The sequence below is a fragment of the Triturus cristatus genome, chromosome 11 (assembly GCF_964204655.1).
Source record: "Triturus cristatus chromosome 11, aTriCri1.1, whole genome shotgun sequence".
NCBI classification, from domain to species: Eukaryota; Metazoa; Chordata; class Amphibia; order Caudata; family Salamandridae; genus Triturus; species Triturus cristatus.
The window spans coordinates 135,828,532-135,854,408 of record NC_140594.1 but is presented as its reverse complement, the minus strand read 5'-3'; the positions used below and the strand labels follow the sequence as shown (position 1 = coordinate 135,854,408).

The 25,877-nt window shown below is 48.7% G+C and overlaps 1 protein-coding gene across 6 annotated transcripts in view; it reads right to left on the bottom strand.

Annotated features, from left to right (window-relative positions):
• The window catches only part of CIT (citron rho-interacting serine/threonine kinase), a 1,313,172-nt gene that overhangs the window by 1,184,585 nt on the left and 102,710 nt on the right, over positions 1-25,877 (bottom strand). For all 6 annotated transcript variants that reach the window (XM_085636268.1, XM_085636269.1, XM_085636271.1 and 3 more), the window contains exons 5-7: positions 12,403-12,504; positions 11,744-11,886; positions 6,828-6,921 (exon numbers count right to left, since the gene is read on the bottom strand). In XM_085636268.1, the coding sequence (XP_085492394.1) occupies positions 6,828-6,921; positions 11,744-11,886; positions 12,403-12,504 (339 nt within the window). The remainder of the gene's footprint in view (positions 1-6,827; positions 6,922-11,743; positions 11,887-12,402; positions 12,505-25,877) is intronic.

Below are 25,877 nucleotides of genomic sequence, written 5' to 3'. Positions count from 1 at the left end.
CTCAAGTAGCACTGGATAGTTTACAGTATCGAATGCCACCGATAAGTCGAGTAGCATTAGGAGGCATGAGTCGCCTTCATCTAAGGATTTGTAAATGTCATCTGATTGATTGAGAATAGCAGTTTCAGTGCTACAGCCTTACCTGAATCCTTATTGGAACGTATCGTGGAGGTTGAATTTGTCAATGTGTTGGTTGAGTTGTAGTAGGACACACTTCTTGAACATTTTTGCAAGGAAGGGAAGGTTAGTGATAGGTCTGAGGTTGTTGGTCGTTGGGGTCTGCCCTTATTTTCTGAGAATGGTTGAAACTTTGCTTAGTTGGAGGGAGTCAGGAACATGGCCTGAGAGAGAGGCATTGATGATTTTGGTCCAAAACAGGGAGATGATGTGATTGAGGTTCTACACTAGGGTGGAGGGGAGGGGATCAGTAGTGTGGGAAGAGGGCTCCAGGTTCGCAATTATTTTGAATACTTTTCCTTTGGTCATAGGTTTGAAGTCTGTCCACTTGGCATTGTTTTTCGGTTGTGGAGGGTAATTATTGACTTTGGTTTTTCTTGGGGTACTCTTGTTGCTTGATTCTTTGGGGGAGGGGGGTCTTTTGAGCCTAGTATGTCATTGTGATAGGTGGGCTGGGATGTCCGATTCAGGTCATGGATAAGGAATCATTCAATATTCACAACTTTGCTTATGAAGAAGTTAGCTATTTCTTCACAGCATTCATTGGTGGCTATTTTTTCTTGATGGGAGGTCAGGGTAGTTTGTTGGTTTATTATGTTGAAGAGCTCCCTCAGTCAGTTATTAGCACAGTCAAGTTGGTTGCAAAATAAAGACGCTTTTCCCCTAAAGATGTGTTTCTGGTAGGAGAGTCGTTTGGATCTGAGGAGTGAGAGGTGTGCTGGTGAGGGGTTCTGTCTCCATAACCTTTCGGTCAATCTTAGTCGTCTCCCCCCTTTGTTAAGGTCTAGGTCGAGCCAGGGTCTAGATTGGGTTTTTCTAGAATTCTTCAGTTTGAGCGGGGCCATTTGGTCAAGAATGTCTGTCAACGCTGAGCTTTAGTGAGTAATGAGGTCATCTACGGTGGTAAGGAGGGGTTGAGAATATTATTGGGCGCTGATCCTATGTTCCAGTGGGATTTAGTTAGTGTTCCTTGCCCAGTGTGTGGGTTTGTTAGGTAGGGCTCAATAGGATTTGGGGTGAGCCTTGATCAATAGCAGTATTTAATAGTGATCAGACCAGTCAATAGGCGTGATAGATCGAAGGGAGACCAGCTCACTTCTGGTCATTATGGCCTCTAGAGTAGAGCCTTTGTTGTGTGTCTGATCATTGCAGAGTTGCTTGAGGTCGTGGACTTCGAGAAGGTTGGTTAGGTTACGGACTCTGGCGTCTTCCCAGTCATTCCAGTGCAAGTTGAAGTCACCCAAGAAAACGTCATTGGTGTTAGTTAGGGAGGACAGTGTTATTAGGTTGGTCACTGCTTCAGTGAAGAGAAGGCACTCTGCAGAGGGGTGGTAGATGATGTGGAGTTTGATTGGAGTGGTGCCTTCTGTAATGAGTTTGACTCCAAGGTAATCTAAGGTGGAGTAGTTTATGTCTCGAATATGTTGAGCCGGGTTTCTTCTTTGTGTATGATTGCTAGTCCGTCTCCTATTCACCCTGGTCTGTCTCGTTTAATGATTGAATATCTAGGTGGTGTGAGCAAGTCCAGTATAGAGGTTGAGTGTTCATTCAGCCAGGTTTCTGTGAGGAATGCAATGTCGATTCGGTCAGCTAGTATGGTTTCAGCTATTTTTGTGGCATGTTCAACTGTAGATCTGCAGTTGAGGAGCAAGCAGGTTAGGGAGCTAGGGCTATTCGTGAGAGTGTAATGTCTGGATAGTGGTGTGTCGAGCAGGTGGTCTGGGCAATATATTAGCCCGAAGGATTCTATTTGTGCCCAAGATGACTGGGATTCTGGATGGAGGGTTGGGATGTGCTTGCGGTGTTTTTGTGATGTATGACTCATTGAGTAAATCCACTTCAATTGAGGAGAGGGGGTGGAGGGCTCAGTAGGGTCTGTGGAGCAGGTGGCTAATGGGAATGGGTGGTTTGACAGCCTTGCCAGTTGTCACGTGGAGATTCTTTGCGGGGAGACTATTTTGCAATTTTTGGAGTGGGATTGAGTGTTAGCTTGGCCTGGATCGCAATGTCCTTTTTTACATGGGAAATGTCATTTGCTAGCTCAATTCGGCTAAGAAACAGGGTCATTCTGTCAGGGAGGCTTCCTGTTCCACATGACTGGGGTGGGGGGAACTGGTGGCAGTTCACGTGTCAACGGATGGCGAGTGGTCTGCAAGTGAGGGGAGGACAGTGTCATCGAGGTAGGGTGATTTTGGGCTGGGTACTCCACAGGGATTGTGTTCGACAGGGGATCAGTGGTGGATGATCTTGGATTGGGACGGATGCTATTGTGACACGTGTGTCTCTCAGTCAACAGGTTGTGTTTCAATGTGGCGATTGAACGAGGTGGGTTCAGTAGAGGATGGAATAGTTTCGGAAGTGGTCGTAATGGCACTTTCCTGACTAAGGCAAGTGTCGGGGTAGCTTCTATGGTGCATAAGCGAGACAATGGAGTACTGGGGGCAAATCAGTTCTAGGTTGTTGTTCTGGGGTAGAAGGGAAGGGGTGGTTAGGGAGCAGGACTGTGTTTTGACAATAGGACGAGCAGAGACGAGAAGTATCGGTCAAAGGTGGTAAGGTGGTGGCCTGACGCTTCAATTAGAATGTTCCCCGTCCTGAATATAGATATGGAGATCTCCCCTCTAAAGCTTTGGGAGGGGAAAGTCATGAGTTTAGTTCCATAGGGAAGTTCTATTAGAACTTGTAGGTGGAGAGGGAAGATGTTGCTCCTTTTTGCAGGGCATTTTGAGTATATGTTGAAGTCTGTTTTCATGTTGCCGTTGCTCGTGCTATAGTAGGTATCGGCTATAGTTTTTCTGAGAGTTGTTTGAGCAGGGTGTGTTCGAAATTTTTCATTGCATTATTTGAGAGATTTTTTTTGATATTTTATGCTCCAGAAATTGGGGCTGTCTCTCTCAAGTGCGGTGTTGTGGGGTTTAGGGTGGGGGGCCGTCATTGTGGCTGGTTCTTGTGATTGGATCCCTGTAGAGATGGGGTGTAGTACTATTGTATTGCTCTGTGTTTCCATTATCCTATCCAGGTTGTGCTTGGAGTGAGTTAGGGTCCAGTTGTGTGATTTTTTATGTTTGCCAAGTAGAGTGTATGCTGTTAAGTGACTGTGGTGGACTGCCAGGTATTCCGTTAGGTGACTGTGGTGGATTACCAGGTATGATGATTACAGTTCAACCAGGGCAAAGTAAAAACGGCCTATGTTTGTTGTACCACTTTTACTGTAGAGAGGGAGCCTGCTACATATTGTGAATACCCTTCGTTAGTCTTATTTTTATTTGACTACGTTTATCGGTGTGAGCCATCTTGGTTGTTGGAACAGACATTTGGTGAGGGTGGAGAGAGCACTGGTTAACATCTTTCCCGCTGGGGTAATATTACCCCCGCGGTGCGGGGGGGGGGGGGGCGGCGTCGCTGTGCTCGTGATGAGCTCAGCTCGTCATGACTCACAGTTGAGCTGTGCTCATGATGAGCGGAGCTGGTCACGACCCCGCCCACTCATTAATTCTCCCACACAGGCGGGGAATTAATCGCGCGTGGGCGGGCCGCAGCCGTTATGACGAGCTCAGTTCGTCATGAGCACAGCTCCACTGTGACTCATGACGAGCTGAGCTCGTCATGAGCACTCAACCGGTTAAGGGGGTACCAGGGGAACTGGGTGGATAGGTTATGGAACGGACATCAGGGTGACAGTCAAAGGTGGCTCATCCCTCAAGTGAGTGACAGCGCATCCGGTGAGGATTGCGAGGTTTCTCAAGAGAGTAGTTCCCGCTCCAGGGTTTCAGCAGGGTTGAGGGAACCTTTTCCCTAGTGTCTGAATTGGGCCTGCGGCTCCAGTGGGCATTTTCAGAGGCAATATTTCCTAGAAGGGCAGGTGGGCTTTCTGGCACACTGCTCAAAGAGTTGGAAAAAGACGGGAGAGGTACAATGTGGGGGGGATGCCACTGCGGTAGGCGGTGGCTGCAGATCCCTAGTCAGGAGCATGACACACTCCCCAGCCCAGTGAGCCTCTAAAGCGAGATGAGGCGGTTTCCCTCACGCTGGAAATAAAGTTTACAACAGTTGTGCAGAAAGAGCAGGGCTCAGGTCATGTGGCACACTTCCCAGCCCAGTGAGTCTCTAAGGCGAGATGGGGCGGGTTCCCTCATGCTGGGTAAAGAAATAACAGTTGTGCAGAAAGCTGCGGGCTCAGAGGGGGTGGGAAGCAGAGACACACCTTGGATGATGTTTAGTAGCAGAGTCAGTTGTGCAGAATGAGAAGTAGAGTCCGTTGTATGGGAACACAAGCATAGCGCTCGGGATTCAGGTCATGGAGCTCAGTTGTGCTGAGAGTATGCAAACTTTATGTATATTAGTTTATGCACCTCATTGTGAACTCCAAGGGGTAAGTAGTAAAAATTGTGGTCACAACCGAGTCAGATGTGGGGAAACACGAGCACAGCCACTGTGCTTCGAGAAAGCGGAGCGATCACGAGATAACTGCGAGGCAGTGGCTAATATTACCAGAAGCAGTCCAAGGGGATGCAGACACAGTAGTTCAAGAGCGGTAACTTTCTTTTCTTTGTAGCCACGTGTGGAGATGTTTGGCTCCACCTCTGCTTCATTGGTCATGAGCTCTTATAGGCAGTCCAAGGCTGCTGTTTTATTATATTAATGTTTTCAGAATTACATACCCCTGATTTCACTTAAACTCTATTTCAAAATAATTACCCTCTGCTAGGGGAGCTTGGCATGAGGGTTTACAGTGGCTGGGCAAGTTTTTTTTTTTTTTTTAGCTGGCCCTCCTTTTTTCCTTGCCACGACACACTCAATAGTGGCGCCCTATCTTTTCCAAGGACAGGCCCACAGGCGCATGCACATGGGTGCCTTTATAAGTGGTGATGCTGTGCGCCAAGGGTTGACACTCTGCGCCAATCCACGCAAGCCCATACCTAGCACCACAGAGCCTGGTCCAAGGACACCCCAATCCACGCCTCGCGATGGTTAAAATAGAAACATCTTCCAATGCTTAAACCCACAGATAAGCAGGGCCTCGCCTACCCAGTCACTTATTACTTGGGAGGACATCTAGTCTGTAGAGACTGAGTGGGAAAGTCTATAGCAAGGAGGCAGTGATTTACACCGCAACTAAACTGACTCAGCCTACAGATAACATCCACAACAACCATCACCCAACTATTGTTTGATAAATGTGCACGGTTGCTAAGCAGCAAACCAATATGTATGGCTTTAAGGATCACCTGCCTAACAACATTTGTCACAGAAACATGGCTCCATTATGGATCCGCCCTCGACAGTGACAGCAATACCACAGGGCTACTCAATTACTCATCACAACTGACAGCATAAACGAAGTGGTGCTACCCCTATATCGAGCCACGCTCTCCTTCAAGACGTCAGACTCCAGCGAGCCTCCAAACTGTGAGGGAATAATTTCAATGCCTTCTGCACTTACTCGGGCCCCCTCATCCACAGACCTCCTGGAAACAGTGTCACTTTGTGCAGTGGTGGATTTTATCCCCCATTCGTCCTCAAAGCTACTAACTTTCCCCATACTAGGTGAGCTCAAAATACATGACATCGATTTTTAATTCTCTTCCACTACGTCTCTCTTAGAATCAATGCTCTAATAAACTCCTCGGCCCCACATATAGAAGGAAATTTTTGAGATCCGGTCTTTTTGAAGGATTAAACAATTTTGTGGATAATCCTAGGAGGTTGCTACAGTCATTTAAACCTGGGCTGTTGCTTGTGGCGCAGTCATCTCTATACACAAACAGCTGTCTATGATGCGGGCAGTTTAAACACATTGACGACTGCTAATGGCATTGTATGATGGATGGAGCTATATGCCCATCATCAAACGCATACTCTGCAGCGCTCTACAGCAGCACTGGAATAGCGCAAAAGAAATGACCGCCGGCCTGACCCCATAGATCTGGCTGGCTTGCATTTCGATTTCTGACTAAAGCATCAAAACCCCCGCTGCAGCGAAAAAGTAAACAGATCAAAAATGCCTTCAGTACACATTGCATCTATGAGATAAATAAGTTACTATAAGAGGATTCAGTGTACTTTGTGATATAAACTAGTCCCTCGTGCACTGCAATGCAGGCATTCCATAGCAGACAGAATGAGACACTAAACAACCAAAAGTAGGATGCGAGAGAGAAATACTCCTCTGGGAAGAGCAGAACTCTACTACTATGTGTATTTGAAAAAAATGGTATTCATAGGTCATACAACTGCACTGTGAAGCCGGACCTAAAAATCGCAAAGAAGAGCGGAAAGAAATGGACTTAACCCAAGAAGCCAGTATATGCTGAGACAGCACCAGAGAGACACCACACACTGCATTTGTTAAATTTGAAAAATGCCCTCCACCTCCAAAGCAGCTCCCAAGCACTGTCTGTAACTACACAATCTTCTGATGCATTTATAGACGCTGTAAACAAAATCTCACAAAGCAATGTTCCCCAGGTTAAGCCCAGTGCCTGAAATAGAGAATTGCAGTAACTCACTAACTCAGAGTATCAGTTTACACTCCCATTATATGCATTACACTAGTTCTGGTACTCCACTGTTTCAAATTAAAGAAATGCAGCAACTTGACACCAGTTAGTGCTTGACAATTTTAAAGTCCTGGCTAAGCATTTCCTTACCGTCTTATTAGTGGTCAGTCGGGACGATGATCCGAAGTCCACCAGCTTAATGTGTCCCAGTCGGTCAATGAGAATATTTTCCGGTTTAATGTCTCTGTACATGTGTAAAGGAGCAAGACTTCAGTAAAGTTAAATCACCTCCAATGGCCATTGCTCACTATGGGGACACGTCTGCTGGTAAACTACTGCTAACACAACCATCTCTCTTCATTGCAGCTCTTGGTCTCCGCCCTCCAACTGAAGCAGGTCAGACATCACACACAGAACCCTGAGGAGCGCAAGGTCAGCCAGCAACACTCTGTCCACATGTGGTTGCAAAAAGCAATACATAAGAACACTCGCCAAGCTTCAGCTAAAACGGTCATCCCTTGCTTGCTTTTACGGTCAGTATAACATACCGGACCTGACCCTTCCTCCCGGACATCATTATGTGCACATCAAGGAATAAAAGCACTACAGTTAGCTGAACACAACCCACTCAACAAGAACCCAGCACCCCGTGCACCACACCAATATACATCTCAGAACTACTGCGGTAGTCAGCTTAAACATACAATGCCCTTACATGCACAGCACTGTACAACACCAAATTACTTGCCCAGCGATGCGGTCCACAAAACAATCTGCCTGGCTGGGGGACAACCACCAAAATGAAAAATACCTAGGCACATCTGACCATGTAAAAAACCTCACTGCAAAGATCTTGTGCAAGACAAAACTCGCTTTACTTTCACATTAAGTGTGGCACCCTACTAAACGCTTAGACATGGTTTAGAGTCACTGACGAGGGAAGGAACTGGAGGAGATTCCCCTCCTTCGGGAAGAACTTGCGTTGTCGAGCAACATGAGGCGTTACAATGAAATGCAGAGTGCCAGCGAAAGGATCCCCTCTGACAGACTACCACTTTACAACCTATTTTGTTGCAAAGCCTTTGCTGTCTCTAGTGCAAGGGTACAGACTTTATAATGCCCATCCTGGTACACAAAGACGCTCATATTTCATGTGCTCCACATTACAAATTGCTTTTTAGGTCTTCCCAACTAGACAGAGCAAACACAGTCTGTTACAAGACTTATGGCGCACTCACAAAGAACATACTGAATTTGTAGACTGTCCGTTGCTTACCAACGGTTGGCTTTCCTGTCACTCATTTGCTTGCTACTTATTAGTTTCTTAGCTTGTCAATCTTGTGTGTATCCCTCCCACAGAGCATAGACACTACCATTTCTTTTGGTTGACTGTTTTTTATGCTTTCACTGCTTGCTTTTCAAGCACTCCATGAGAAGTGCATGTTTTCCAGCTGCCAGCCTTGTATACTTCTCTCTCTACACTCAGCATTATTATTATTATATGACATTTGATTAAGCGCGTGGCTACCCCCAACGGGGGTGACCCGGCGCTGCGGACAACAGCGGTAAAAAGCAGAAAAAGGCTAGCAGCTAGCAAATAGCCAGGTCTTCAGGTTCCGTCTAAAAAGGGATTCGGAGTCAGTCATACGGATGTGGAGAGGGAGGGCATTCCATAGCCTTGCCGTGATTACTGCAAAGGCTCTTCCACCACTCCTTGCTCTATGGTATCTAGGGGGAAGCAGAAGTCGAAGGTGATTGGATCTGAGCGTCCGGAAGGAGTGAACTTGCTTCAGCCTGTGTCTAAGATATCCTGGCCCCCTTCCGTTCAAGGCCCTGAAGGTAAGGACCAGGGCCTTAAACTGGATCCGAGAAGAGATCGGAAGCCAGTGAAGTTTCTTAAGATGGGGAGAGATTGAATGGCGGTAAGGGATATTACAAATCAACCTGGCCGCCGCGTTTTGGACCATTTGGAGTCGGTGGAGGAGATAAGCTGGTGTCCCCACATAGAGGCTATTACAATAGTCCAGGTGGGATGTGATGAGAGCATGTACGATAGTTTTCAAGGAATCCCGAGGTAGATAAGGAGACATCTTTTTTATCATACGTTGTTTGCCAAAGCAGGCTGAGGTAACTTTAAGGATTTGGGTCTTGCCAGATAGCTCATTGTCCAATTGGAAGCCCAAATTGCGGGCCATATTGACCGGGGCGGGGGGAGGGTTTAGTTCTGAAGGCCACCATAAAGATGGGGGGAGAGGAGATTTTTGGTTAAAAAAAAAGCACCTCGGTTTTGTCCGTATTAAGCTTCAGAGTATTGGAGGTCATCCAGGATACAATGTTAGAGAGGCAGGTTTTGAAATTGGAAAGTCTTTCGTCAGAGTGGTCTCTGAAGGAAAAGATAAGCTGAGTATCATCCGCATAGGAGAGCACTCTGACTCCAGAGGCCTCTACCACGTTTGCCAAAGGGGAGACATAGACGTTGAAGAAGAGAGGGCTAAGCGCCGACCCCTGAGGGACTCCGCAGCTGAGGGATTTTTTGTCTTTCGACATAAAGGTGTTGCACCATACCTGTTGGGTTCTGTTAGATAGAAAGGATTTAATCCAAGCTAATGGTGTATCACGAATCCCAACTTCATAGAGTCTATCTAGCAGTATGGCATGTGAAACAGTGTCGAAAGCCGCGGACAGGTCGAGGAGTACCAACATGGCCACCTCGCCTCTGTCCACGCTTTCCCTAATGGTTTCCGAGACCTCTAGTAGTGCAGTCTCCGTACTGTAGCCGGATCTGAAGCCGGATTGAGAGTCGTGGAGTCGATTATGGGCCTCCAGGTAGGCAGTAAGCTGTTCCTGCACTACCTTTTCTAATATTTTGGCTGGTTTGGGAAGAAGTGATATCGGACGATAGTTAGAATAGATTAAAGGATCAGCGTCTGTTTTCTTTAGAATAGGAATTAACATGGCCTGTTTCCAAGAAATAGGAAATATGCCTGTGGCGAGAGAAGAATTCCAGATAGAGATGAGCGGGTGTACAATAACCGGGGCAAGGGAAGTAAACACCTGAGCTGGAACTGGGTCGAGGGGAGAACCTGATTTACACTGCTGTATTTTTAGTAAAGCAGTGTCAACTGTAATTTCTTTGAAGGCATGAAACATTGCTTTCTGTTGCCCATTTGTTTCTCCCCGCCCTTCTCCTTGTTGCACTCGTCCACTCCATCCTGTTGCTTCCTAATCTGTTTCTCCCCAGTCCATTCCCTGTTACTTTCTTGCCTGTTGATTCTTCTCCCCACCCTTGCCCTGCTTATTGCTTCCCCCATCCCTGCCCTCCTCTCTAACCGGTTACTTCTCTTCTCCAACCTCTACCCTACTTGTTTCTTTCCCCTACCGGTATACTCCTTCTCTCTGGCTTATTAATTTTTCTTTGCACCTCTACCTGCATCCTTCCTCTGTATTGCTTTCCCCACCCAGGTGGCTTGCTTTCTTATTCTCACCCACCAGACGTGCCCCGAGTTGCCACCCCAACCCACACTCGTTTAAGCCTTATTTTTCACTTTTATTTACCAATCCAGTTTGATTAAAAAAAATTTTTTTAAAGTCACACGTCTTTTAGAAGGCAAGCATGTGTGTGTGTGCGCATGCCTACAAAATGATACGACTGCCGCATCATAGCAACTTTAAACAAAAGGTTTTTTTCCTAAGCCATGCTGCACGGCACCAGGGATGTTAAAAACCATTGGCAAAGCCAAAAGCACCCAGAGACAAGACCTACCACAGCTTTGCCAATGCTTATTGCAGAGTGGCAGCCTTCATCCAGAATAGGGAGCCAACCTTTACTCCCAGAATACAGATGTACCTGTGTTATTACTTACTTGTGTCATAGATTATTACATCGACCTGTAATGTGTGTGCAATTAGGAAAACAGGTTGTTCCCCAAAAAATATAGGAATTGTGGACGGAAGCTGCAGGACAGTGCTGCACCAGTGTAGCGGCTTCACTGGACAAGAATGTATTTTTATCAAGGCTTCTGCAGTGAAATGTATGCTCGGAAAGGAGACTCAATCAGGTCTTACATGTTGGATGTGGATAAACTTTGTTCAGTCAGGAGCACAAAAACGGACTGCTCAATCTGAGCTTGCACACGCAGACACCAATCACGGGAAATCCATCAAATTAGAGCACAGCATGTTTACAACTTAAGTGGCACGTGACTCACCATACACATTGAAATGTACAAACCACTCAAAGTGGAGCATGGCATGCCAATTACCCAAAGAGGAACATGATTTGAGTGCCAAACACACAAGCGCGTTATACAGCTAGCACTGCACCATGATCATCGCACCAGGCTTCAGTCAGTCATCAACAAAGCAGGCGTGATTAACAGAAAATGCATAGATTCCTCTTGCCCAGGTCAGTCATTGACATAAACATAGCACACTCTCCCAAAACTCAATTCCAGGCATACATGCAACAAAACACTGTGCCAGCACATACTTATAAGTATAATGCTTACCACTCATCCCAGACGTAGCTCATGTAGAAAATAAGCAAGCTGGCTAAAGATATCACAGGACACCAGTGCTAAAAGCACTGTTGAAGTCACAGACGATCAAAGGACTAAACCTGTAACTTTTGTTACAATCTAGAAGATTCCCTCTGCTTTTAGGGCAAAGGCAGAAGTCTGTCAGGCCAGCTGCGGGACTACCAGCTTCCCCCGAGATTTTGTTGAAAAACACTTTAAAATCAGAAGCCCAACCATAATATCTGCCTGAATGAGAAGGAGAGTAGTTTGGGCAAAAGTAACATTGATGTTGATGGTCAAAATGTTGAACATAGCATCGCCGGAGTGGAGGTGCCGTACACCCTAGGAGGGAAAGAAGGCGGTGCCCAGGGGTATGATTCCCTCTCTTTGGAGACTCCACTCCTAGGTGCTCTAGTTAAAAGCAAACCGTCAGTAAATGTTTGTCCACTAGGTGACTTTGATGTTGCCGTTTCGCCAAAGGTTTAGAAGTTTAAAGTAGATTATTTAGGTCTCTTGCCGGGACAATATCAAAGATGGCAATTTACGCACCTGTGCACATAACCCATGTGATGGACACTGTGAATGGCCAGGACCATTTCAGCAATATAAAACTGGGCCATGCTTTCATCGAATTGGTCGTCATAACGGTTCAACAGTGACAAAAAGTCACCTCCAGGTAGGTATTCCATGACCTGAAAACAATGAACAGGATATATTAGTTTAGGCCTGTTATGTGTGATGTACAAGTGACTTTAAGTCATTATATTCTAAATAAACGTCCCCGAATTGCTGTTGGGAATAGTACTTCAACGCTGTCATACCTATCTCCCAAAAAGTGGTGGCTTCTTTCGCATTTGCACAGCCCAGATTCCTCACAGGTACCAGCCAATCTCCCATGTTTTGCTCTCAGATCACTTCTTGCCAACCATGGAAATTGAACTTACTTCCCTCGGACGAACTCTCAAGTTTACTCATCGAGCAGCACCATCTCTTCAGCGTCCTATAGCAGCTTTTTATTGCATAAGTTAACAATGGCTCTTCTTCGATCCAATGAAGATTGTGTTTTTTCTATTTAAAGCTAACCAATCCCTTCAATACACACACCTCCACAAGCCAATAACACGGGAAAAAAGCTAATTGTCTTGCTAAGTCCCATGAGCGTCAATGCACTGTCAAAGAAAGAAAAGTGGACCACCACTAGATCTCACCAGATAGAGATGAGATTTGTTTTGGAAAGAGTACTGCAGCTGTGGGATCCACGGGCTGGTACTGCGGGTCAGGATACTCCGTTCCTCTTCGCAGAACGTGATCTAAGAAACACAGCAATATCACGAGATACTTTACACACTGGGCTTTTCAAAAATCCAATTTATAAACAGTCTCAGTCTGTCGCAATCAAGTGCAATTCCGAACGAAAGGGAAATATGTAACACGGATTGGTCCAAAAGAAAATATGTCTCGGGCTTCATTATGTATGAATGAATGAATGAATGATTTGTGTGATTAATTAAAACCATTAGAAGGTTGTGAAATACAAATTTAAAAAAAACATACAATTAAAATACCATGTGATTAAGAGACAGTACAATGTGTGCAATCCATAATAAAAGCCTATAGTAAAATGCCAAGAACTGTTAGTAAAAGAAGATAATATAGAATAAAAGCCTTTATGAGGCACCTATTAAATATTTGCACATCATTTTCTGCCAATGGACATGTGCAGCAAATGTGGATTTGAAACTGGGACTTGCACGATGTACTAATCTGTTATGCTCACATAAACAGTTTCTCAAAAGACCATCATAGCAACAAGAATGTCAACATGAATTTAAAAAGAATGAAGATACCTTCTATTTGCTAACTCAAATTACCAAACAAGCCCCCCAAATCATGATCTGAGGCAAGTACTAGTGGCTGGCATACAGGTTTTTCCAGGAAACAAAATGTAATGTTGCTGAATTTTGTTTCTTAGCTAGGCTGAAAGAGATCACAAACGAGTGACACCACGAGGTCTAGAAGCCTTTGAAACCATGCAGAGGTTGTTGAACATGTGCAGTACACTGTCTGTTCCATTTGGCTTTTCCTTTTTTTTTTTACTTTTTAGTTACAAGAACAAACTAGCTAAGTTCACCAGTCTCATGGTGATGTTTCATTACAGTCTCACCTCAAGGGTGGTGGGGGGGGGGGGGGGGGGGGACGGTTGGGTGGGAGAGAGACAGATCATTAACAATCCTATAGTATGGTGGCGACCAGAAAAAAGGATCTATGCATTTGTTACAACACGATCGCTCTATTCATGGAGTACTTAGTCTCACGCTTAGTGCCGGTCTCTTATTGCGTACTCTGTCTATCTGCCCCCTGTAGGTTGTCTTTCAGCCAGAAGGATCCTCTACCCGTTGCCAGAATTCTTGTGGGGCAATGCAATGCCAGGTCATTGTAGGAATTTTGCTAGTGTACTATTACAGCGGGAGCAGTTCCGAGATTTGTCAGGTGCCTTTCTGTGTAATGGTTGTGAGGTAAGATTAACTTGATGCAGATAGTAGAATTGTGTCAGCTTAAATATTGCATTGCTGGCCACCTCTCGGACCGGTGCACATGCTCTTGCCCTTTCCCCATTAGTTAGTGGCTCTGGTAATACCTCGTCCCATCTGCCACTGGCTTTAAGCATGGCAGATAGATGCATGTCCGCTTTCAACGTGGTATTTATCCCCAAAATCAGACCTCTGCTCCATCCCCGATGATCAAATATCAGTTTGTGGGTCTGTGATTCTGTTGATTCCTGTGAGAAATCTGTCCAGCTCTCCCGAACCATACTGGACTATTTGCCATACTGTACGCACTGCCTTGGGCGAACACCAAACATCAGTTGCGCCTCTGCACACATTTTAAATACACCATCCATGTATAGATCACCCATATTCTTGCATCCCTCCCCCCTGTCCATCCACGGTCTCACGTTCAGAATATTCTGTATCCATCTGAAAGGTGACCCCACCATGGGGGGGTATCATTTTTGCACATAAGGTTCTGCGCAAGACACTTTTGACCCCCCACCTCCTATGCTTCAGCCACTTGTCTTACCACAAAGAGGCAATCCTTCGGTATCTGTGACCCCCACGATCAGTCGCCCACTTTCCCCATACCAGACCCAACAGCCGTTTTACGTATTCTGTCCCTCGTCACACCACTATACCAAATATTGCAGTAACCCCGCTAGGTAGTTTGCTGGAGATGCCTACGTTGCTGCCTGGCAGATCTCCAAGACCAGGACTCCGCGTGCTAACACAGTAGTCGCAGCCTTGGCTCTGGTGGAATGAGCACACAAGCTCTCAAGGGGTTGCGTCACTGCGTAGCAGATTTTGATAAAAAAAAAAAGCACGATCCATCAAGAGATAGTGTCGTTATGTACCGCCTTCCCTTTATTGGCTCAGACATAAGCCATGAAGAGTTGGGCGCCCACACGAAACTTGTGCGGTCAAGGTAGAACGACAATGCTCCTTTTGGGTCCAGTCAGTGGAACCGCTCCGCATCCTTAGAGGGATGAGGCGGAGCATAAAAGGTAGGCTGGGTGATGGACTGGCCTACATGAAAGTGAGTGACCTCCTTCGGCAGAAAGGAAGCCCTAGTACGAAGAGCCAGCTTCTCATGTTGATGTGTGGTGGGTGAGATGACGAAGCCTGGAGTTCAATGACCCTATGGGCAGATGTTACTGCCGCTAGAAAAGCAGTCTTGATAGTAAGGAGCCTGATAGAACAGTTGTATATCAGCTCGAAGGGAGTGCACATCAGAAAAGTAAAGACTAAATGTAGGTCCCTCTCTAAGGTATGATAAAGGGTGAAGGTGGTAACGTGTTGTAGACCTTTCTGAAACCTGTGTACAGTAGGCGACTAGAAAAGGGATGGCTGATCTAGCAACCGCATAAATTCTGAAATGGCAGAAAGATAGCCTTTTCAGGTGCCAAAAGCAGCGCCCTGCTGGGCAAGAGGAAGAATAAATAAGGGAACCAAAGAAAGGGGAGAAGAAAGGGAGGGGGGGAGGGAGTCAACCTGTTTTTCTGCACACCATGCCACAAACTTGCCCCAACAGCAGGCATTGACCATCTTGGTGGAGGAACATCTGGCTGCCAAGATGACATTAGGCAGATGACAGATGACTGACATCTGGCTGCCAAGATGACATTAGACATTGGACAGATGACTGAGCGATAGCCTTGGAAGCTGCAGCACGCAATCAGCTGACACTGTGTTCTCAGCGGTGGCAAACAGATCTAACTACGGTTCTCCCCACTGATGAAAGAGACCTTCCATCACTTACAGATGGAGATGTAATCTGTGAACCTCTAAGCATCTTCGGCTGAGTTCATCCGCTCTGGCTTTCAGAGATCCCACCAGGCGTTGAACCACCAGGGAAATACTTTGACGTTCCAGTCATGTCCAGAGATGTAGGGCCTTCTTGACAAAGGGCCCACAACTCCACCCGTCTTGTTTGTTGCATTACCACATGGCGATAGTTTTGTTCGTGAATACCTGCACTAGACTTCCCATGATGGAGGGTAGAAAGGTTTTCACTGCCAGTAAAAATCTTTCGGAGCTCCAATAGGTTAAGGTGGAGCCTGGATACAGCGAGAGACCAGAGGACTCTGATCTCCACCTCTCCCAGATGGCCTATCCAGCCCAGGAGTGAATATTCTCAGATCTGGTTGGGGAAGGGAGAAGGGTCTACCACTGCCCTAATCGCGGTATGTTAACCACCACTGAAGATCTTCTGCAGTGTCCTCCGAGAGCTGGACCATGTCAGAAAGATTCCCCCGATGCTGCACCCATTGGAACTTCAGGTCCCGCTGCAGAGCCCGCATCTGCCAGCGGGCATGTGTCACAAGCAGGATGCAGGAGGCCATGAGACCCAGCAGCCTCCGAGTCAGTCTCACCGAAATCCAGGATAGAGGCTAAAACATCGGTATCATAGCCTGAATATTCTGGACTCGCCATTCAGGAGTCTAAGCCAGAAACTGCACTTTGTACAGAACAGCTATGATGAAAGAGAGCATCGGAGACGGCGACAGGTGTGACGTCAGCACGATTAAAGTGAGCCCCAGCGAGTGCAGAATGTCCGCAGTAGTCTGGAGATGGGAGATGATCTTCTGGGGCTAGTCTGCCTTCAACAGCCAGTTGTCCAAATAGGAAAAGACAGGCAGCCCCGATCTACGCAGATGAGCTGCAACCATCGCCATTAGTGAACACCAGAGGGGCACTAGCAAGGCCAAATGGGAGCACGGTGAACTGAAAGTTCTTGTGGCCTACCGTGAACCACAGGTAATGTCTGTGGGCAGGCAGGCCGGTGATGTGGAAATATGCGTCCTGCAAGTCCAAAACTATCATCCAGTGTCCCGGGTCCATGAATGACAGGACTTGAGCGTGCTTGAGCATTTTGAATTTCTCCTTTATCAGGATAAAATTTAAAGGGTGCAGGTCTAGGATAGGACAAAGACCTCCGTCCTTCTTGAGCTCAAAAAGGTAGCAGGAATAGCAACCACGACATACTTCGGATGCCAGCACCCACTCAATGCTTCCCTTGGCCAAAAGAGTACTCTTCCTGGTGGTGTAAGGAAATATGGTTCTCCGTCAGCCTGTCGCAAGTGGGTGGCACACATGGACGAGGTAGTCACACAGGGAAGGTAGTAGCCTCTTGGGACAATCTGGAGAACCCAGTGGTCGGATGATATCGACTTTCAGAGGTGCAGGTGATCGCGTATCCTGCCTCCCACTGTGTCCACATGATGGTCGTAAAGAAAACTAAAGAGGTTTGGAGAATGCAGCTGCCAGGAGGAGAGTGGTGGACAGGCCAGATCTCTAGCTACCTGACCCACGAGGTGTGTGGGTATCGCGTCTTCAGCCACGCAGGGGCTGGGAAACTTGCGCACAGTGATGGCTGGGCAGGTAGAGCAGCGGCTGATAGCCCCTTCCGTGGCTACAAAAGGAGCAAAAGAAGGACTGGGGTTGGGAAGGGCCCAAGGACTTGGCCGTAGCTCTGCTGACGGGAGCCATCAAAGGGAATGTCCATAAGCTAGTCCTGGACAACTCTGAAAAGCCAGTGGTTTTCAACCTAGTGTGGAACCTTAGTGGCCACTGACAATAAAACCGCTCTGCCTAGTGAGTCGGTCGTATCCAGCCCAAAGCATATGGCAAACTTAGCTGCACTGCTCCTGTCAATGACAGCTGGGAAACAATGGCTTGAACCTCCTCCGAAGCCATGGGCAGCACCTGCACAAGCAAGACCCTGAGTGAACGGGATTACTGGCCCTAAGGGCATGCAGTGTTTGCCAACCGCAGTGCCAGGCTTCAGAAGAAAACATGGTCTTTCCCAAGTTAGCCAGCCTTTTGGATTCCCTGTCCAGTGGAGTGGTGGGGAATGCACCAGGACTTACTTGGGAAGTGGATGTAAAAAAGTGGGTTTCTGTTGCAGTAACCCCGCCCCCCCCCCCCTTTTTGCCTAATAGCTGATGCACTTTTCCTTGTTGTGCCCTGGGCTCCTGCCAATCAGGTGCCCAGGGCCTGTGTTCCTTCCCTAAAAACTGCCTAACAGCCAAAACCCAAATTTGCAAACCCTGGCCACATGTCAGCTACTGGTAAATGGTACCCTAGGTACCCAGGGCCTTGTGGCCAGGGAAGGCCTCTAAGGGCTACAGCACTCATTGTGCCACCCTTAGAGGCCCTGTACCCTAACACACACACACTGCTCTTGCAGGCTGAGTGTCTGGATACAAGACAAAACAGAGAGTCGACATGGCACACATCCCTGTGTGCCATGCCCACAACCTACACTGCCCTGGCATACATCAGCCACCCCTCTAGCTGGGTGCCCTATGCCAGTGGTGTGGGCACAGAGGCAGGAGCCCTGTGCCCCTACAGTACCCAGGTCCATTCCTGGGTCCTGTAAGTGCAGTGCTGCCATCTAAGAGTATATGGTGCTGGGAGCTCGTCAAACACGAACTCCACAGCACCATAATGGCAGCACTGAAGACTGAGAAGTTTGGTATCAAACTGCTCAGCACATTAAATCCACACTGATGCCAGTGTGGGATTTAATTTACCAAGCACCACAGAGGGCATCTTAGAGAGGCCCCCTGAAACCTAAACCTACAATCCACGTCTGTTCTGAGGCTGCCTAGGCTGCCACACAGCAGACATGTTGCTGGACCCCTGGGTAGGAGAGCCCCTCCTCTCCTGGGTCTGCAACAATGCACATCCTGGGTGAGGTGCTAAATCTCCTCCCCCAGGATGGGCAGGGGGAAGCTTCAAAGGCATGCCGCCTCTGTGAGCTTCCCCAGGCCACTGCAACCCCCCACTCTGGAGGGAAGCTTGGCCAGAAACCCCAAATAAGGACAGGGGATGTGCCAGCCTGCCAACCCCACCCCTCAGGTGGGGGAGGCGAGGTGAAGCACATCTCCGGGCTCTCGCCATCTTGAAGATGGGAAGCCCTGCCCAATCAGGACTAGGCTCCTGCCCCCCTCCCACAGGAGAGAGGCAGGATAGGGGGTGTACCCACCCCAGGACAGGGACCCATTGGCCCCTGCCCTTCACCTACCTGTAACGCACCTAAATCTAGTATTTAGGGGCACCCTGAACCTTCCTTCCCAAGATTACAGATTCCAAAATACAAAGAAGAGCAAGAAGAAAGAAGACCTGCCCTGCAGCTGCTAAGAAGAGGAAGACACCAACTGCTTTGGCCCCAGCCCTACCGGCCTGTCGACCCTCGAACCTGCTCCTGCTCCAACCCGGCATCTCTTGTGGCCAGCAACCTCACAAACCCCGGAGGACCTGGCTACCTTTTGGCTCTAAGCCCCTGGGACTCCCATGAGTAGAGGCTCTACTCAAAACCTACATCTAATCCCTGGCAGCAGCCCGGAACCGCGAACCCAGCACACTCTGCACCAGCCAAGCCTGGCCAGTGCCAGAGTGAACAAAGACCACGAGGATGACCCCACGGCGACTGTGACCCTGAGTCCGGCACCCAAGGACCTCCCTCGACACTCCTGAAGAAGCCTCAGAACAAGGTGCCCCCCCTACCGCGATCAACAGAGGGTAAGATTTCCCGACACAAAAAGGCACCCCTGCACGCGGCGCCCTGCGGCCCCCTGTGCCCAATCCTGGGGTACCTACCTATCCTCCAACTACCCAACTTACCTCTCAAAGTGGTGGTGGCACCTGAAGAATCCTCGTCCACGAGCTTGCAGTCTTTTTCAAAACCGGAGATTTCCCATTGAAACCAATTGAGCGCCCGAAGGCTCAAAAGCACCCTGCACCCAGCCGCCCGAGTGGCCCTGGCAGTGCAACCTCTACACCTACCTGAGTAAGTGACTAGGAGCCCAGCTCCCACAGCCGCGTGGCTTGCTAGTCAGCAGCCACCAACCAAGGCCCCCCTATCCCTCGTAGGATAACATTGGGCCTAACTCTCTCTGCACCCGGCTGCCCTAGAGTCGCTGAGGGTGAACCAACTGTACCTACCTGACCCTGGGGGACCCCTGAGTCTATGCCCAGAACCTCAACTCTGCCAGTCGAGTACTTACCTTTAAACCAATAACTCTATTTTCTTCATAGGGTAACATTGACTGGCTTTTCCTGAAATTTCTTCTAAGTGTGGACTTTTCAAATCTTAAAATATTCACCAAAAATCAGCCGAGTAACGAAAACACTCACCTGCTCTTAGGTGAGCTCCCAGTGCTGGATCTTGGTGCCCAGCACTGACTCTGAAAAATACTTACAACTGTACTTACCAGTAACCCAATTTTCTCCCATAGGAAATCATTGACTGTCTTTCTGTGAAATTTCTTCTGTCAATTTCTACAATACGTAAATAATCTTTATAAATCGTGTAATATCTGAAAACGTAATTACTTACCTGTTTTGGATAAAGGTCCCAGTACTGAGTCTAGGTACCCAGTACTGGATTACAAAAGTAACGAGAACATACTATACCTGTAACTTGAATTTTCTGCCATAGGGAATCATTGACTGTTTTCTATGTCAACTTTTAAAATAGCAAAATATTATCTAAAAATCATCACAGTAATTAAGTCGACTTTTATCACTTGATTCCAAGTACTGACCCAGGACTGAATCTAGGATCCAGTCCTGGAATTCCAAAAGTAATCCTAAAAGTAATCTGTGGCAAATAACATGAAACTTCCATTGAACTCAATGCATTATTGTGTTTAAAATAGTGTTGCCTATTGCAACCACTTGTAACTGTTTACAAAAGTCAATTGCATATTGCAAAAGTATTTATATAAAGCATCTCATTCTGAGAAAGTATATTTTAATTCCAATTGTTGGTTCTAAAATAAAACAAGCAGATCTTTTTTATATATAAACCATTGGCCTAGAGTTCAGTTATTGAGTGTGTGAGACCATTTGCTGACTGAGTGTGTACAACAAATGCTTTACACTGTCCTCTGATACTGCCTTACTGCTCGACCAAGCTATCACTTTAGAGAGTAAGGTTATATCTAACTTTAGCCTCTGCCAAGCCTCTGGGGACTGTGGACTCTGTACACCCTGTACCTATTTGGGAACAGTATATACAGAGCCACTTTCTCACAGTGGAGGCTTGAACCATTAAGCTCTTCTGGGTGGGTTGGGTGAGGAAGTTAAGGGTCCCTTCAGACAGAGCGATGGCGGCGGGCAATTATCCTATTCGCAGGAGCGCTTGTGCAGGAATTGGACCAGGCTCACAGTAGGACATCCGAGAGGGCTTCATTAAATTGGGGAAGCGGTTCGGAAGGGGTGACTTCTGGCTGAAGCACCTCATCAAGACGTTTGTCTTGACTGCCACGGAAGTCAGCTGAAGGTACAGGAACTCGGCCGCCCTCCTTACCACCATAGCAAAATGAGACCCACTCCTCAATAGCCATGGGAGGAGAAGAGACCAAGCCAGTTTCTGGTGAGGTGGCCAGTTGAATGGCATCCGACAAATCTTCACACCAGGTGTCCTCTGTGAGATATAGAGTCTGGTATTCTTCAGGGTCCAGTGCCCCCCCCCCCCCCATTCACCTCCAAGTCCTAGCCCATAGCAATAGGGCATATGCACTGACCTGGATGGAATGGCTCAAGTCAGTGCCAAAGTCTGCCTTGGGCGACACCAATCCAGTTCCGTGTTGGCGTCAGGAAGGAGAATGAGAACAGCGCAGCCGAAGGAGCAGAGGACGTCTACAGTGGGCCTGGCTGGACAAGGTTGAGGTGGCTCAACCGAGCCAGTCTGGATTGGTCCTTGGATCCAGGGGAACAGACCAGTGTCGGAGGCAAACCTGCTGTCAGAAGACCAGTAGGGGACTCTCTCAAACCCCCAGGCCTGAAGGTGCTCCAGCGCAAATGGGAAGACCAAATATGAGGTGCACGGTCTCATGGAACTCTCGGAGTTGGGTGGGAGTCGCTCTGACTCCTGCAAACTTGGGGAGGCGCGGAGATGGACCAGGCTCAACCACGGAGACAGGCCTCAAATGCCAACGTACCCTCGTCGGGTGAATTTAGCGGACAGGCTGAAGTCGAAGACCTCTTGTATTTTTTTATGCTTGTGGCACCCCAATGCCTAGACGACTGAGTGCGATGACAAGGTTTGGCATGGCTCCGTGACCAATTTTGGGACCTTCATCTTGATCGGGATCTAGAGCGTCACGGCGTTGCACATTAAGCGGCAAGGAGCTTAAGGGGGCGCCTTGGGGTGCATGGCGCTACAATCAATGCAGGTCTTGGCGTTGTGGTCTTGCTCAAGGCACCAGAGGCAGACAAGGTGGGGGTTCGTCACCGGGATTTGCAGGGGACAGGCACCACAGGGCTTAAAGCACAAGTTACTTACATTCGGTAACGATATATCTGTAAGAGACATTAGTTAGTGATAGATTCCATACCTTAGAATATCCCCAGGCGTCAGACTGGATCCGGAAAGTTTTTGTCAGCAGTACCCCTACGCGTCGGTAGGCGTCGTCCGTAGGCTTCACGTACGTCGCTGGCGTCGTAGTCGCCGAGATGACGTCGCTGGAGCTACTTAGACGTGCCTACGCGCACTGACGTCAGTTCTGTACACCACTTTCCGCGCCAGGAATGCAGAGCCATGCAAGATACTGACCACTGGTGCATTGAAACTAGGGCCCAGAAAGGGCTGACCTTTACCCTAGAAATCAGTTCGCAGAACGGGGAGGATGGGTGGGGCGGTAAGGAATCTATCACTAACTAATGTCCCTTACAGATATATCATTACCGAAGGTAAGTAACTTGTGCATCTGAAAGAGACACGTTAGTGATAGATTCCTTACCTTAGAATAGATACCCCAGCAACACCAACCCAGGTGGAGGGTCTGCGAACCCAGATCACACCATAAAGTCACAGAGAACAGAACGGCTAAAGAAGCAGTCTCTCTGGACTTGACTGTCAAGGCCATAATGCTTAGTAAAAGTGTGCAGCAAGGTCCACATGGCTGCCTGACAGATGTCTTGCAGGGGGACACCACGTTCCAATGCAGTAGTAGCTGCTGTCGCCCTGGTAGAATGGGCGCGCAACCCCACCGGAGGTTCCTTTTTAGCCAGAGAATAACAGGCTTTGATACACAAGACAACCCAGCGGGAGATAGTCCTCTTGTGTACTGCCCGGCCTTTCTTGGCACCTACGTAGCCAACAAAGAGCTGGTCATCCACCCGGAACTGTAGTGTGCGATTCAGGTAAAATGAGAGCGCACGTTTTGGGTCCAGACGGTGGAGCCTCTCTTCCTCCCTGGAAGGGTGCGGAGGCGGAAAGAAAGTGGGCAAGGTGATAGTTTGCCCGATGTGGAAGGCACTAACAACCTTTGGCAAGAAGGAAGGACGAGTGCAAAGCACAACCTTGTCCGGATGAACAGACAGAAAAAGAGGTTTACAGGAAAGAGCCTGGAGCTCGCTCACGCGCCTAGAGGAGGTGATGGTAACCAGGAAAGCAGTCTTCAAAGTCCATAAACGAAGAGGACAATGGTGCAGCAGCACAAAGGGAGCGAACATCAAATACGTAAGAACCAGATTCAAGTCCCACTGCGGCATCACAAAAGGAATAGGAGGGAAAAGGTGAGTAATGCCTTTCAGAAATCTATTTACAACAGGGGACTTGAAAAGAGAGGGCTGATTAGGGAGCCTGAGAAAGGCAGGGATTGCAGAAAGATAGCCATTAATAGTGCCCAGAGCAGAGCCCTGCCGGGCCAAAGACAGAAGGAACAAAAGAACTTCTGAAAGAGGGGCAGAAAGGGGATCCACAGTGCACCATGCCACAAATTTGTTCCACCTGCAGGCACATACCGATTTAGTGGAGGGACGTCTGGCTGCCAGAATGATATCACAGACTTCAGGAGGCAAGTCAAATGGAATCAACTGTCGCCACTCAATCTCCACGTAAGGAGGTGGAGGCTAGACAGGTTCAGGTGGAGGACCGTCCCCTGCTGCTGCGACAGAAGATCCTCCTGAAGAGGCAGCCAGATCGGGGATCCATGCTCATACTGAGTAGCTCTGGATACCAAACTCTTCGAGCCCAGTCCGGGGCCACAAGAATAACTTGGACCCGGTCACGCCTGATCTTCTTCAGCACTCTGGGTAGAAGAGGTATAAGCGTACAATAGACCGCAACTCCACTCGTGACGGAAAACGTCACTGAGCAAGTGCCGCCTTGGAAATTCCAACGCACAGAACTGCTGACATTGCGCGTTCTCTTCGGCGGCGAATAGATCTAACCAAGGCTCTCTGCACTGTTGAAAGAGACCTTGCGCCACCTCCGAGTGAAGACGCCATTCGTGATCCATCATGCACCTGCGGCTGCGTTTGTCCGCCCTGGTGTTCAAAGAACCTGCCAAGTGTTGAACCACCAAGGTCCACTGGAACTTCAGGTCCCACTGCAGAGCCCGTATATGACATCTGACATGATTTGTCAGCAGGTTGCAGGAGCCCATGAGGCCCAGCAGCCTCAAGTCATCCTGACAGAAACCCAGGACAAGGGGCAAAAGATCGGAATCATAGCCCGAATGTCCCGTACTCGCTGTTCGAGAGGATAAACCCGAAACTGCGCCGTGTCCAGAATTGCTCCGATGAAGAGGAGCCTCTGAGAGGGAATCAGGTGCTACTTCGGCCTGTTCATGGAGAACCCCAGCAAATGCAGGAGACGGCTGTAGTCTGGAGGTGGGAGACGACTGCCTGGGGCGAGCCCACCTTCAACAACCAGTCGTCAAGATAGGGGAAGACTGAAACCCCTGATCTACGCAGATGAGCTGCGACCGCCATCACTTTCGTGAACACCCGAGGGGCGCTGGTAAGGCCAAAAAGGAGCACAGTGAACTGAAAGTGCTCGTGGCCTACCGTGAACGTCAGGACATGCCGGTGGGCCGGCAGGACGGGGATATGAAAGTAAGCATCCTGCAAGTCCAACGCTACCATCCAGTCTTGCGGGTCTAGGGCAGACAAGACCTGAGCAAGTGTGAGCATCTTGAACTTCTCCTTCCAGAGGAAGCGATAGACGTTCCGAAAGTCTAAGATAGGACGCAGGCCCTTGTCCTTCATTGGAATCAAGAACTAGTGGGAATAACAACCACAACCTACTTATGGCGTTAGAACGCGCTTGATGGCCCCCTTGGCCAAGAGGGACGCAACTTCCTGCTGGAGAAGTGTCAAGTGATCCCCCAACATGCAGTGGTTCTGAGGTGGCATGGCTGGAGGGGTAGTCTCGAAAGGGAGGGAGTAGCCACTTCGGACTATCTGTAAAACCCACCTGTCCAAAATGATGGTGCGCCAGAGAGGGAGGTGATGGCAAATCCTGCCGCCCACTGGCGTTTGGTGGGCCTGAAACACTGGACTAGGAAGGTTTGGCGGCAGGGGTGGTGGTGGACTGACTTGCCCGCTGGCCCCGTGACCCACCTCGGGGGGGATCCTACGTCCGCAGCTGCGCTGAGACTGTTGCTGCGCAGGCCTGTGGCTCGTAAACTAACGTGTTTGGGCGCCCCTTCCTTGGCCACGAAAGGAACGAAAAGCAGAAGTCAAGGGCGTGCGCGTGGCCGAAAGGCCCAAGGACTCAAAACGCTTCAACGCACTCTCCGTCTCATCGCCAAAAAGGCGAGTGCCATCAAAGGGCATGTCCATCAGAGTGTTCTGGTCATCCCCTGAAAAGCCAGTCGTCCTCAGCCAGGCGTGACGGCGTAGCGCCACTGTCGTGAAAATAGCTCTACCCAGCGAGTTGGCGGTGTCAAGCTCACAACGAATCGTGAACTTGGCTGCATCTCTCCCTTCGGCAATAGCTTGAGAGAGCACCGTCCGGGCCTCCTCCGGACACTGAGGCAACACCTGCGCCACCGTATCCCACACAGAGTGGGAATAACGGCCCATGAGGCATGCGGCGTTCACAGACCGCAACCCTGAACTGGCGGAAGAGAATATCTTCTTCCCACATTTCTCCAGTTTCTTGGATTCCCTGTCCGGAGGTGCGGAAGGGAATGCGCTGGGGGACGCAGAGGCTTAGACAACCAAGCTCTCAGGGGTAGGGTGTTGGGAGAGGAAAATGGGGTCGCCTGGGGCCGGGCAATGGCGTCGGGCCATGTTCCTATCCACAGGAGCCCCTGTGTTGGGCCTGGACCAGGTGCCCAAAAGAACGTCCGAAAGTGCGTCATTGAAGGGCAGCAGCGGCTCCG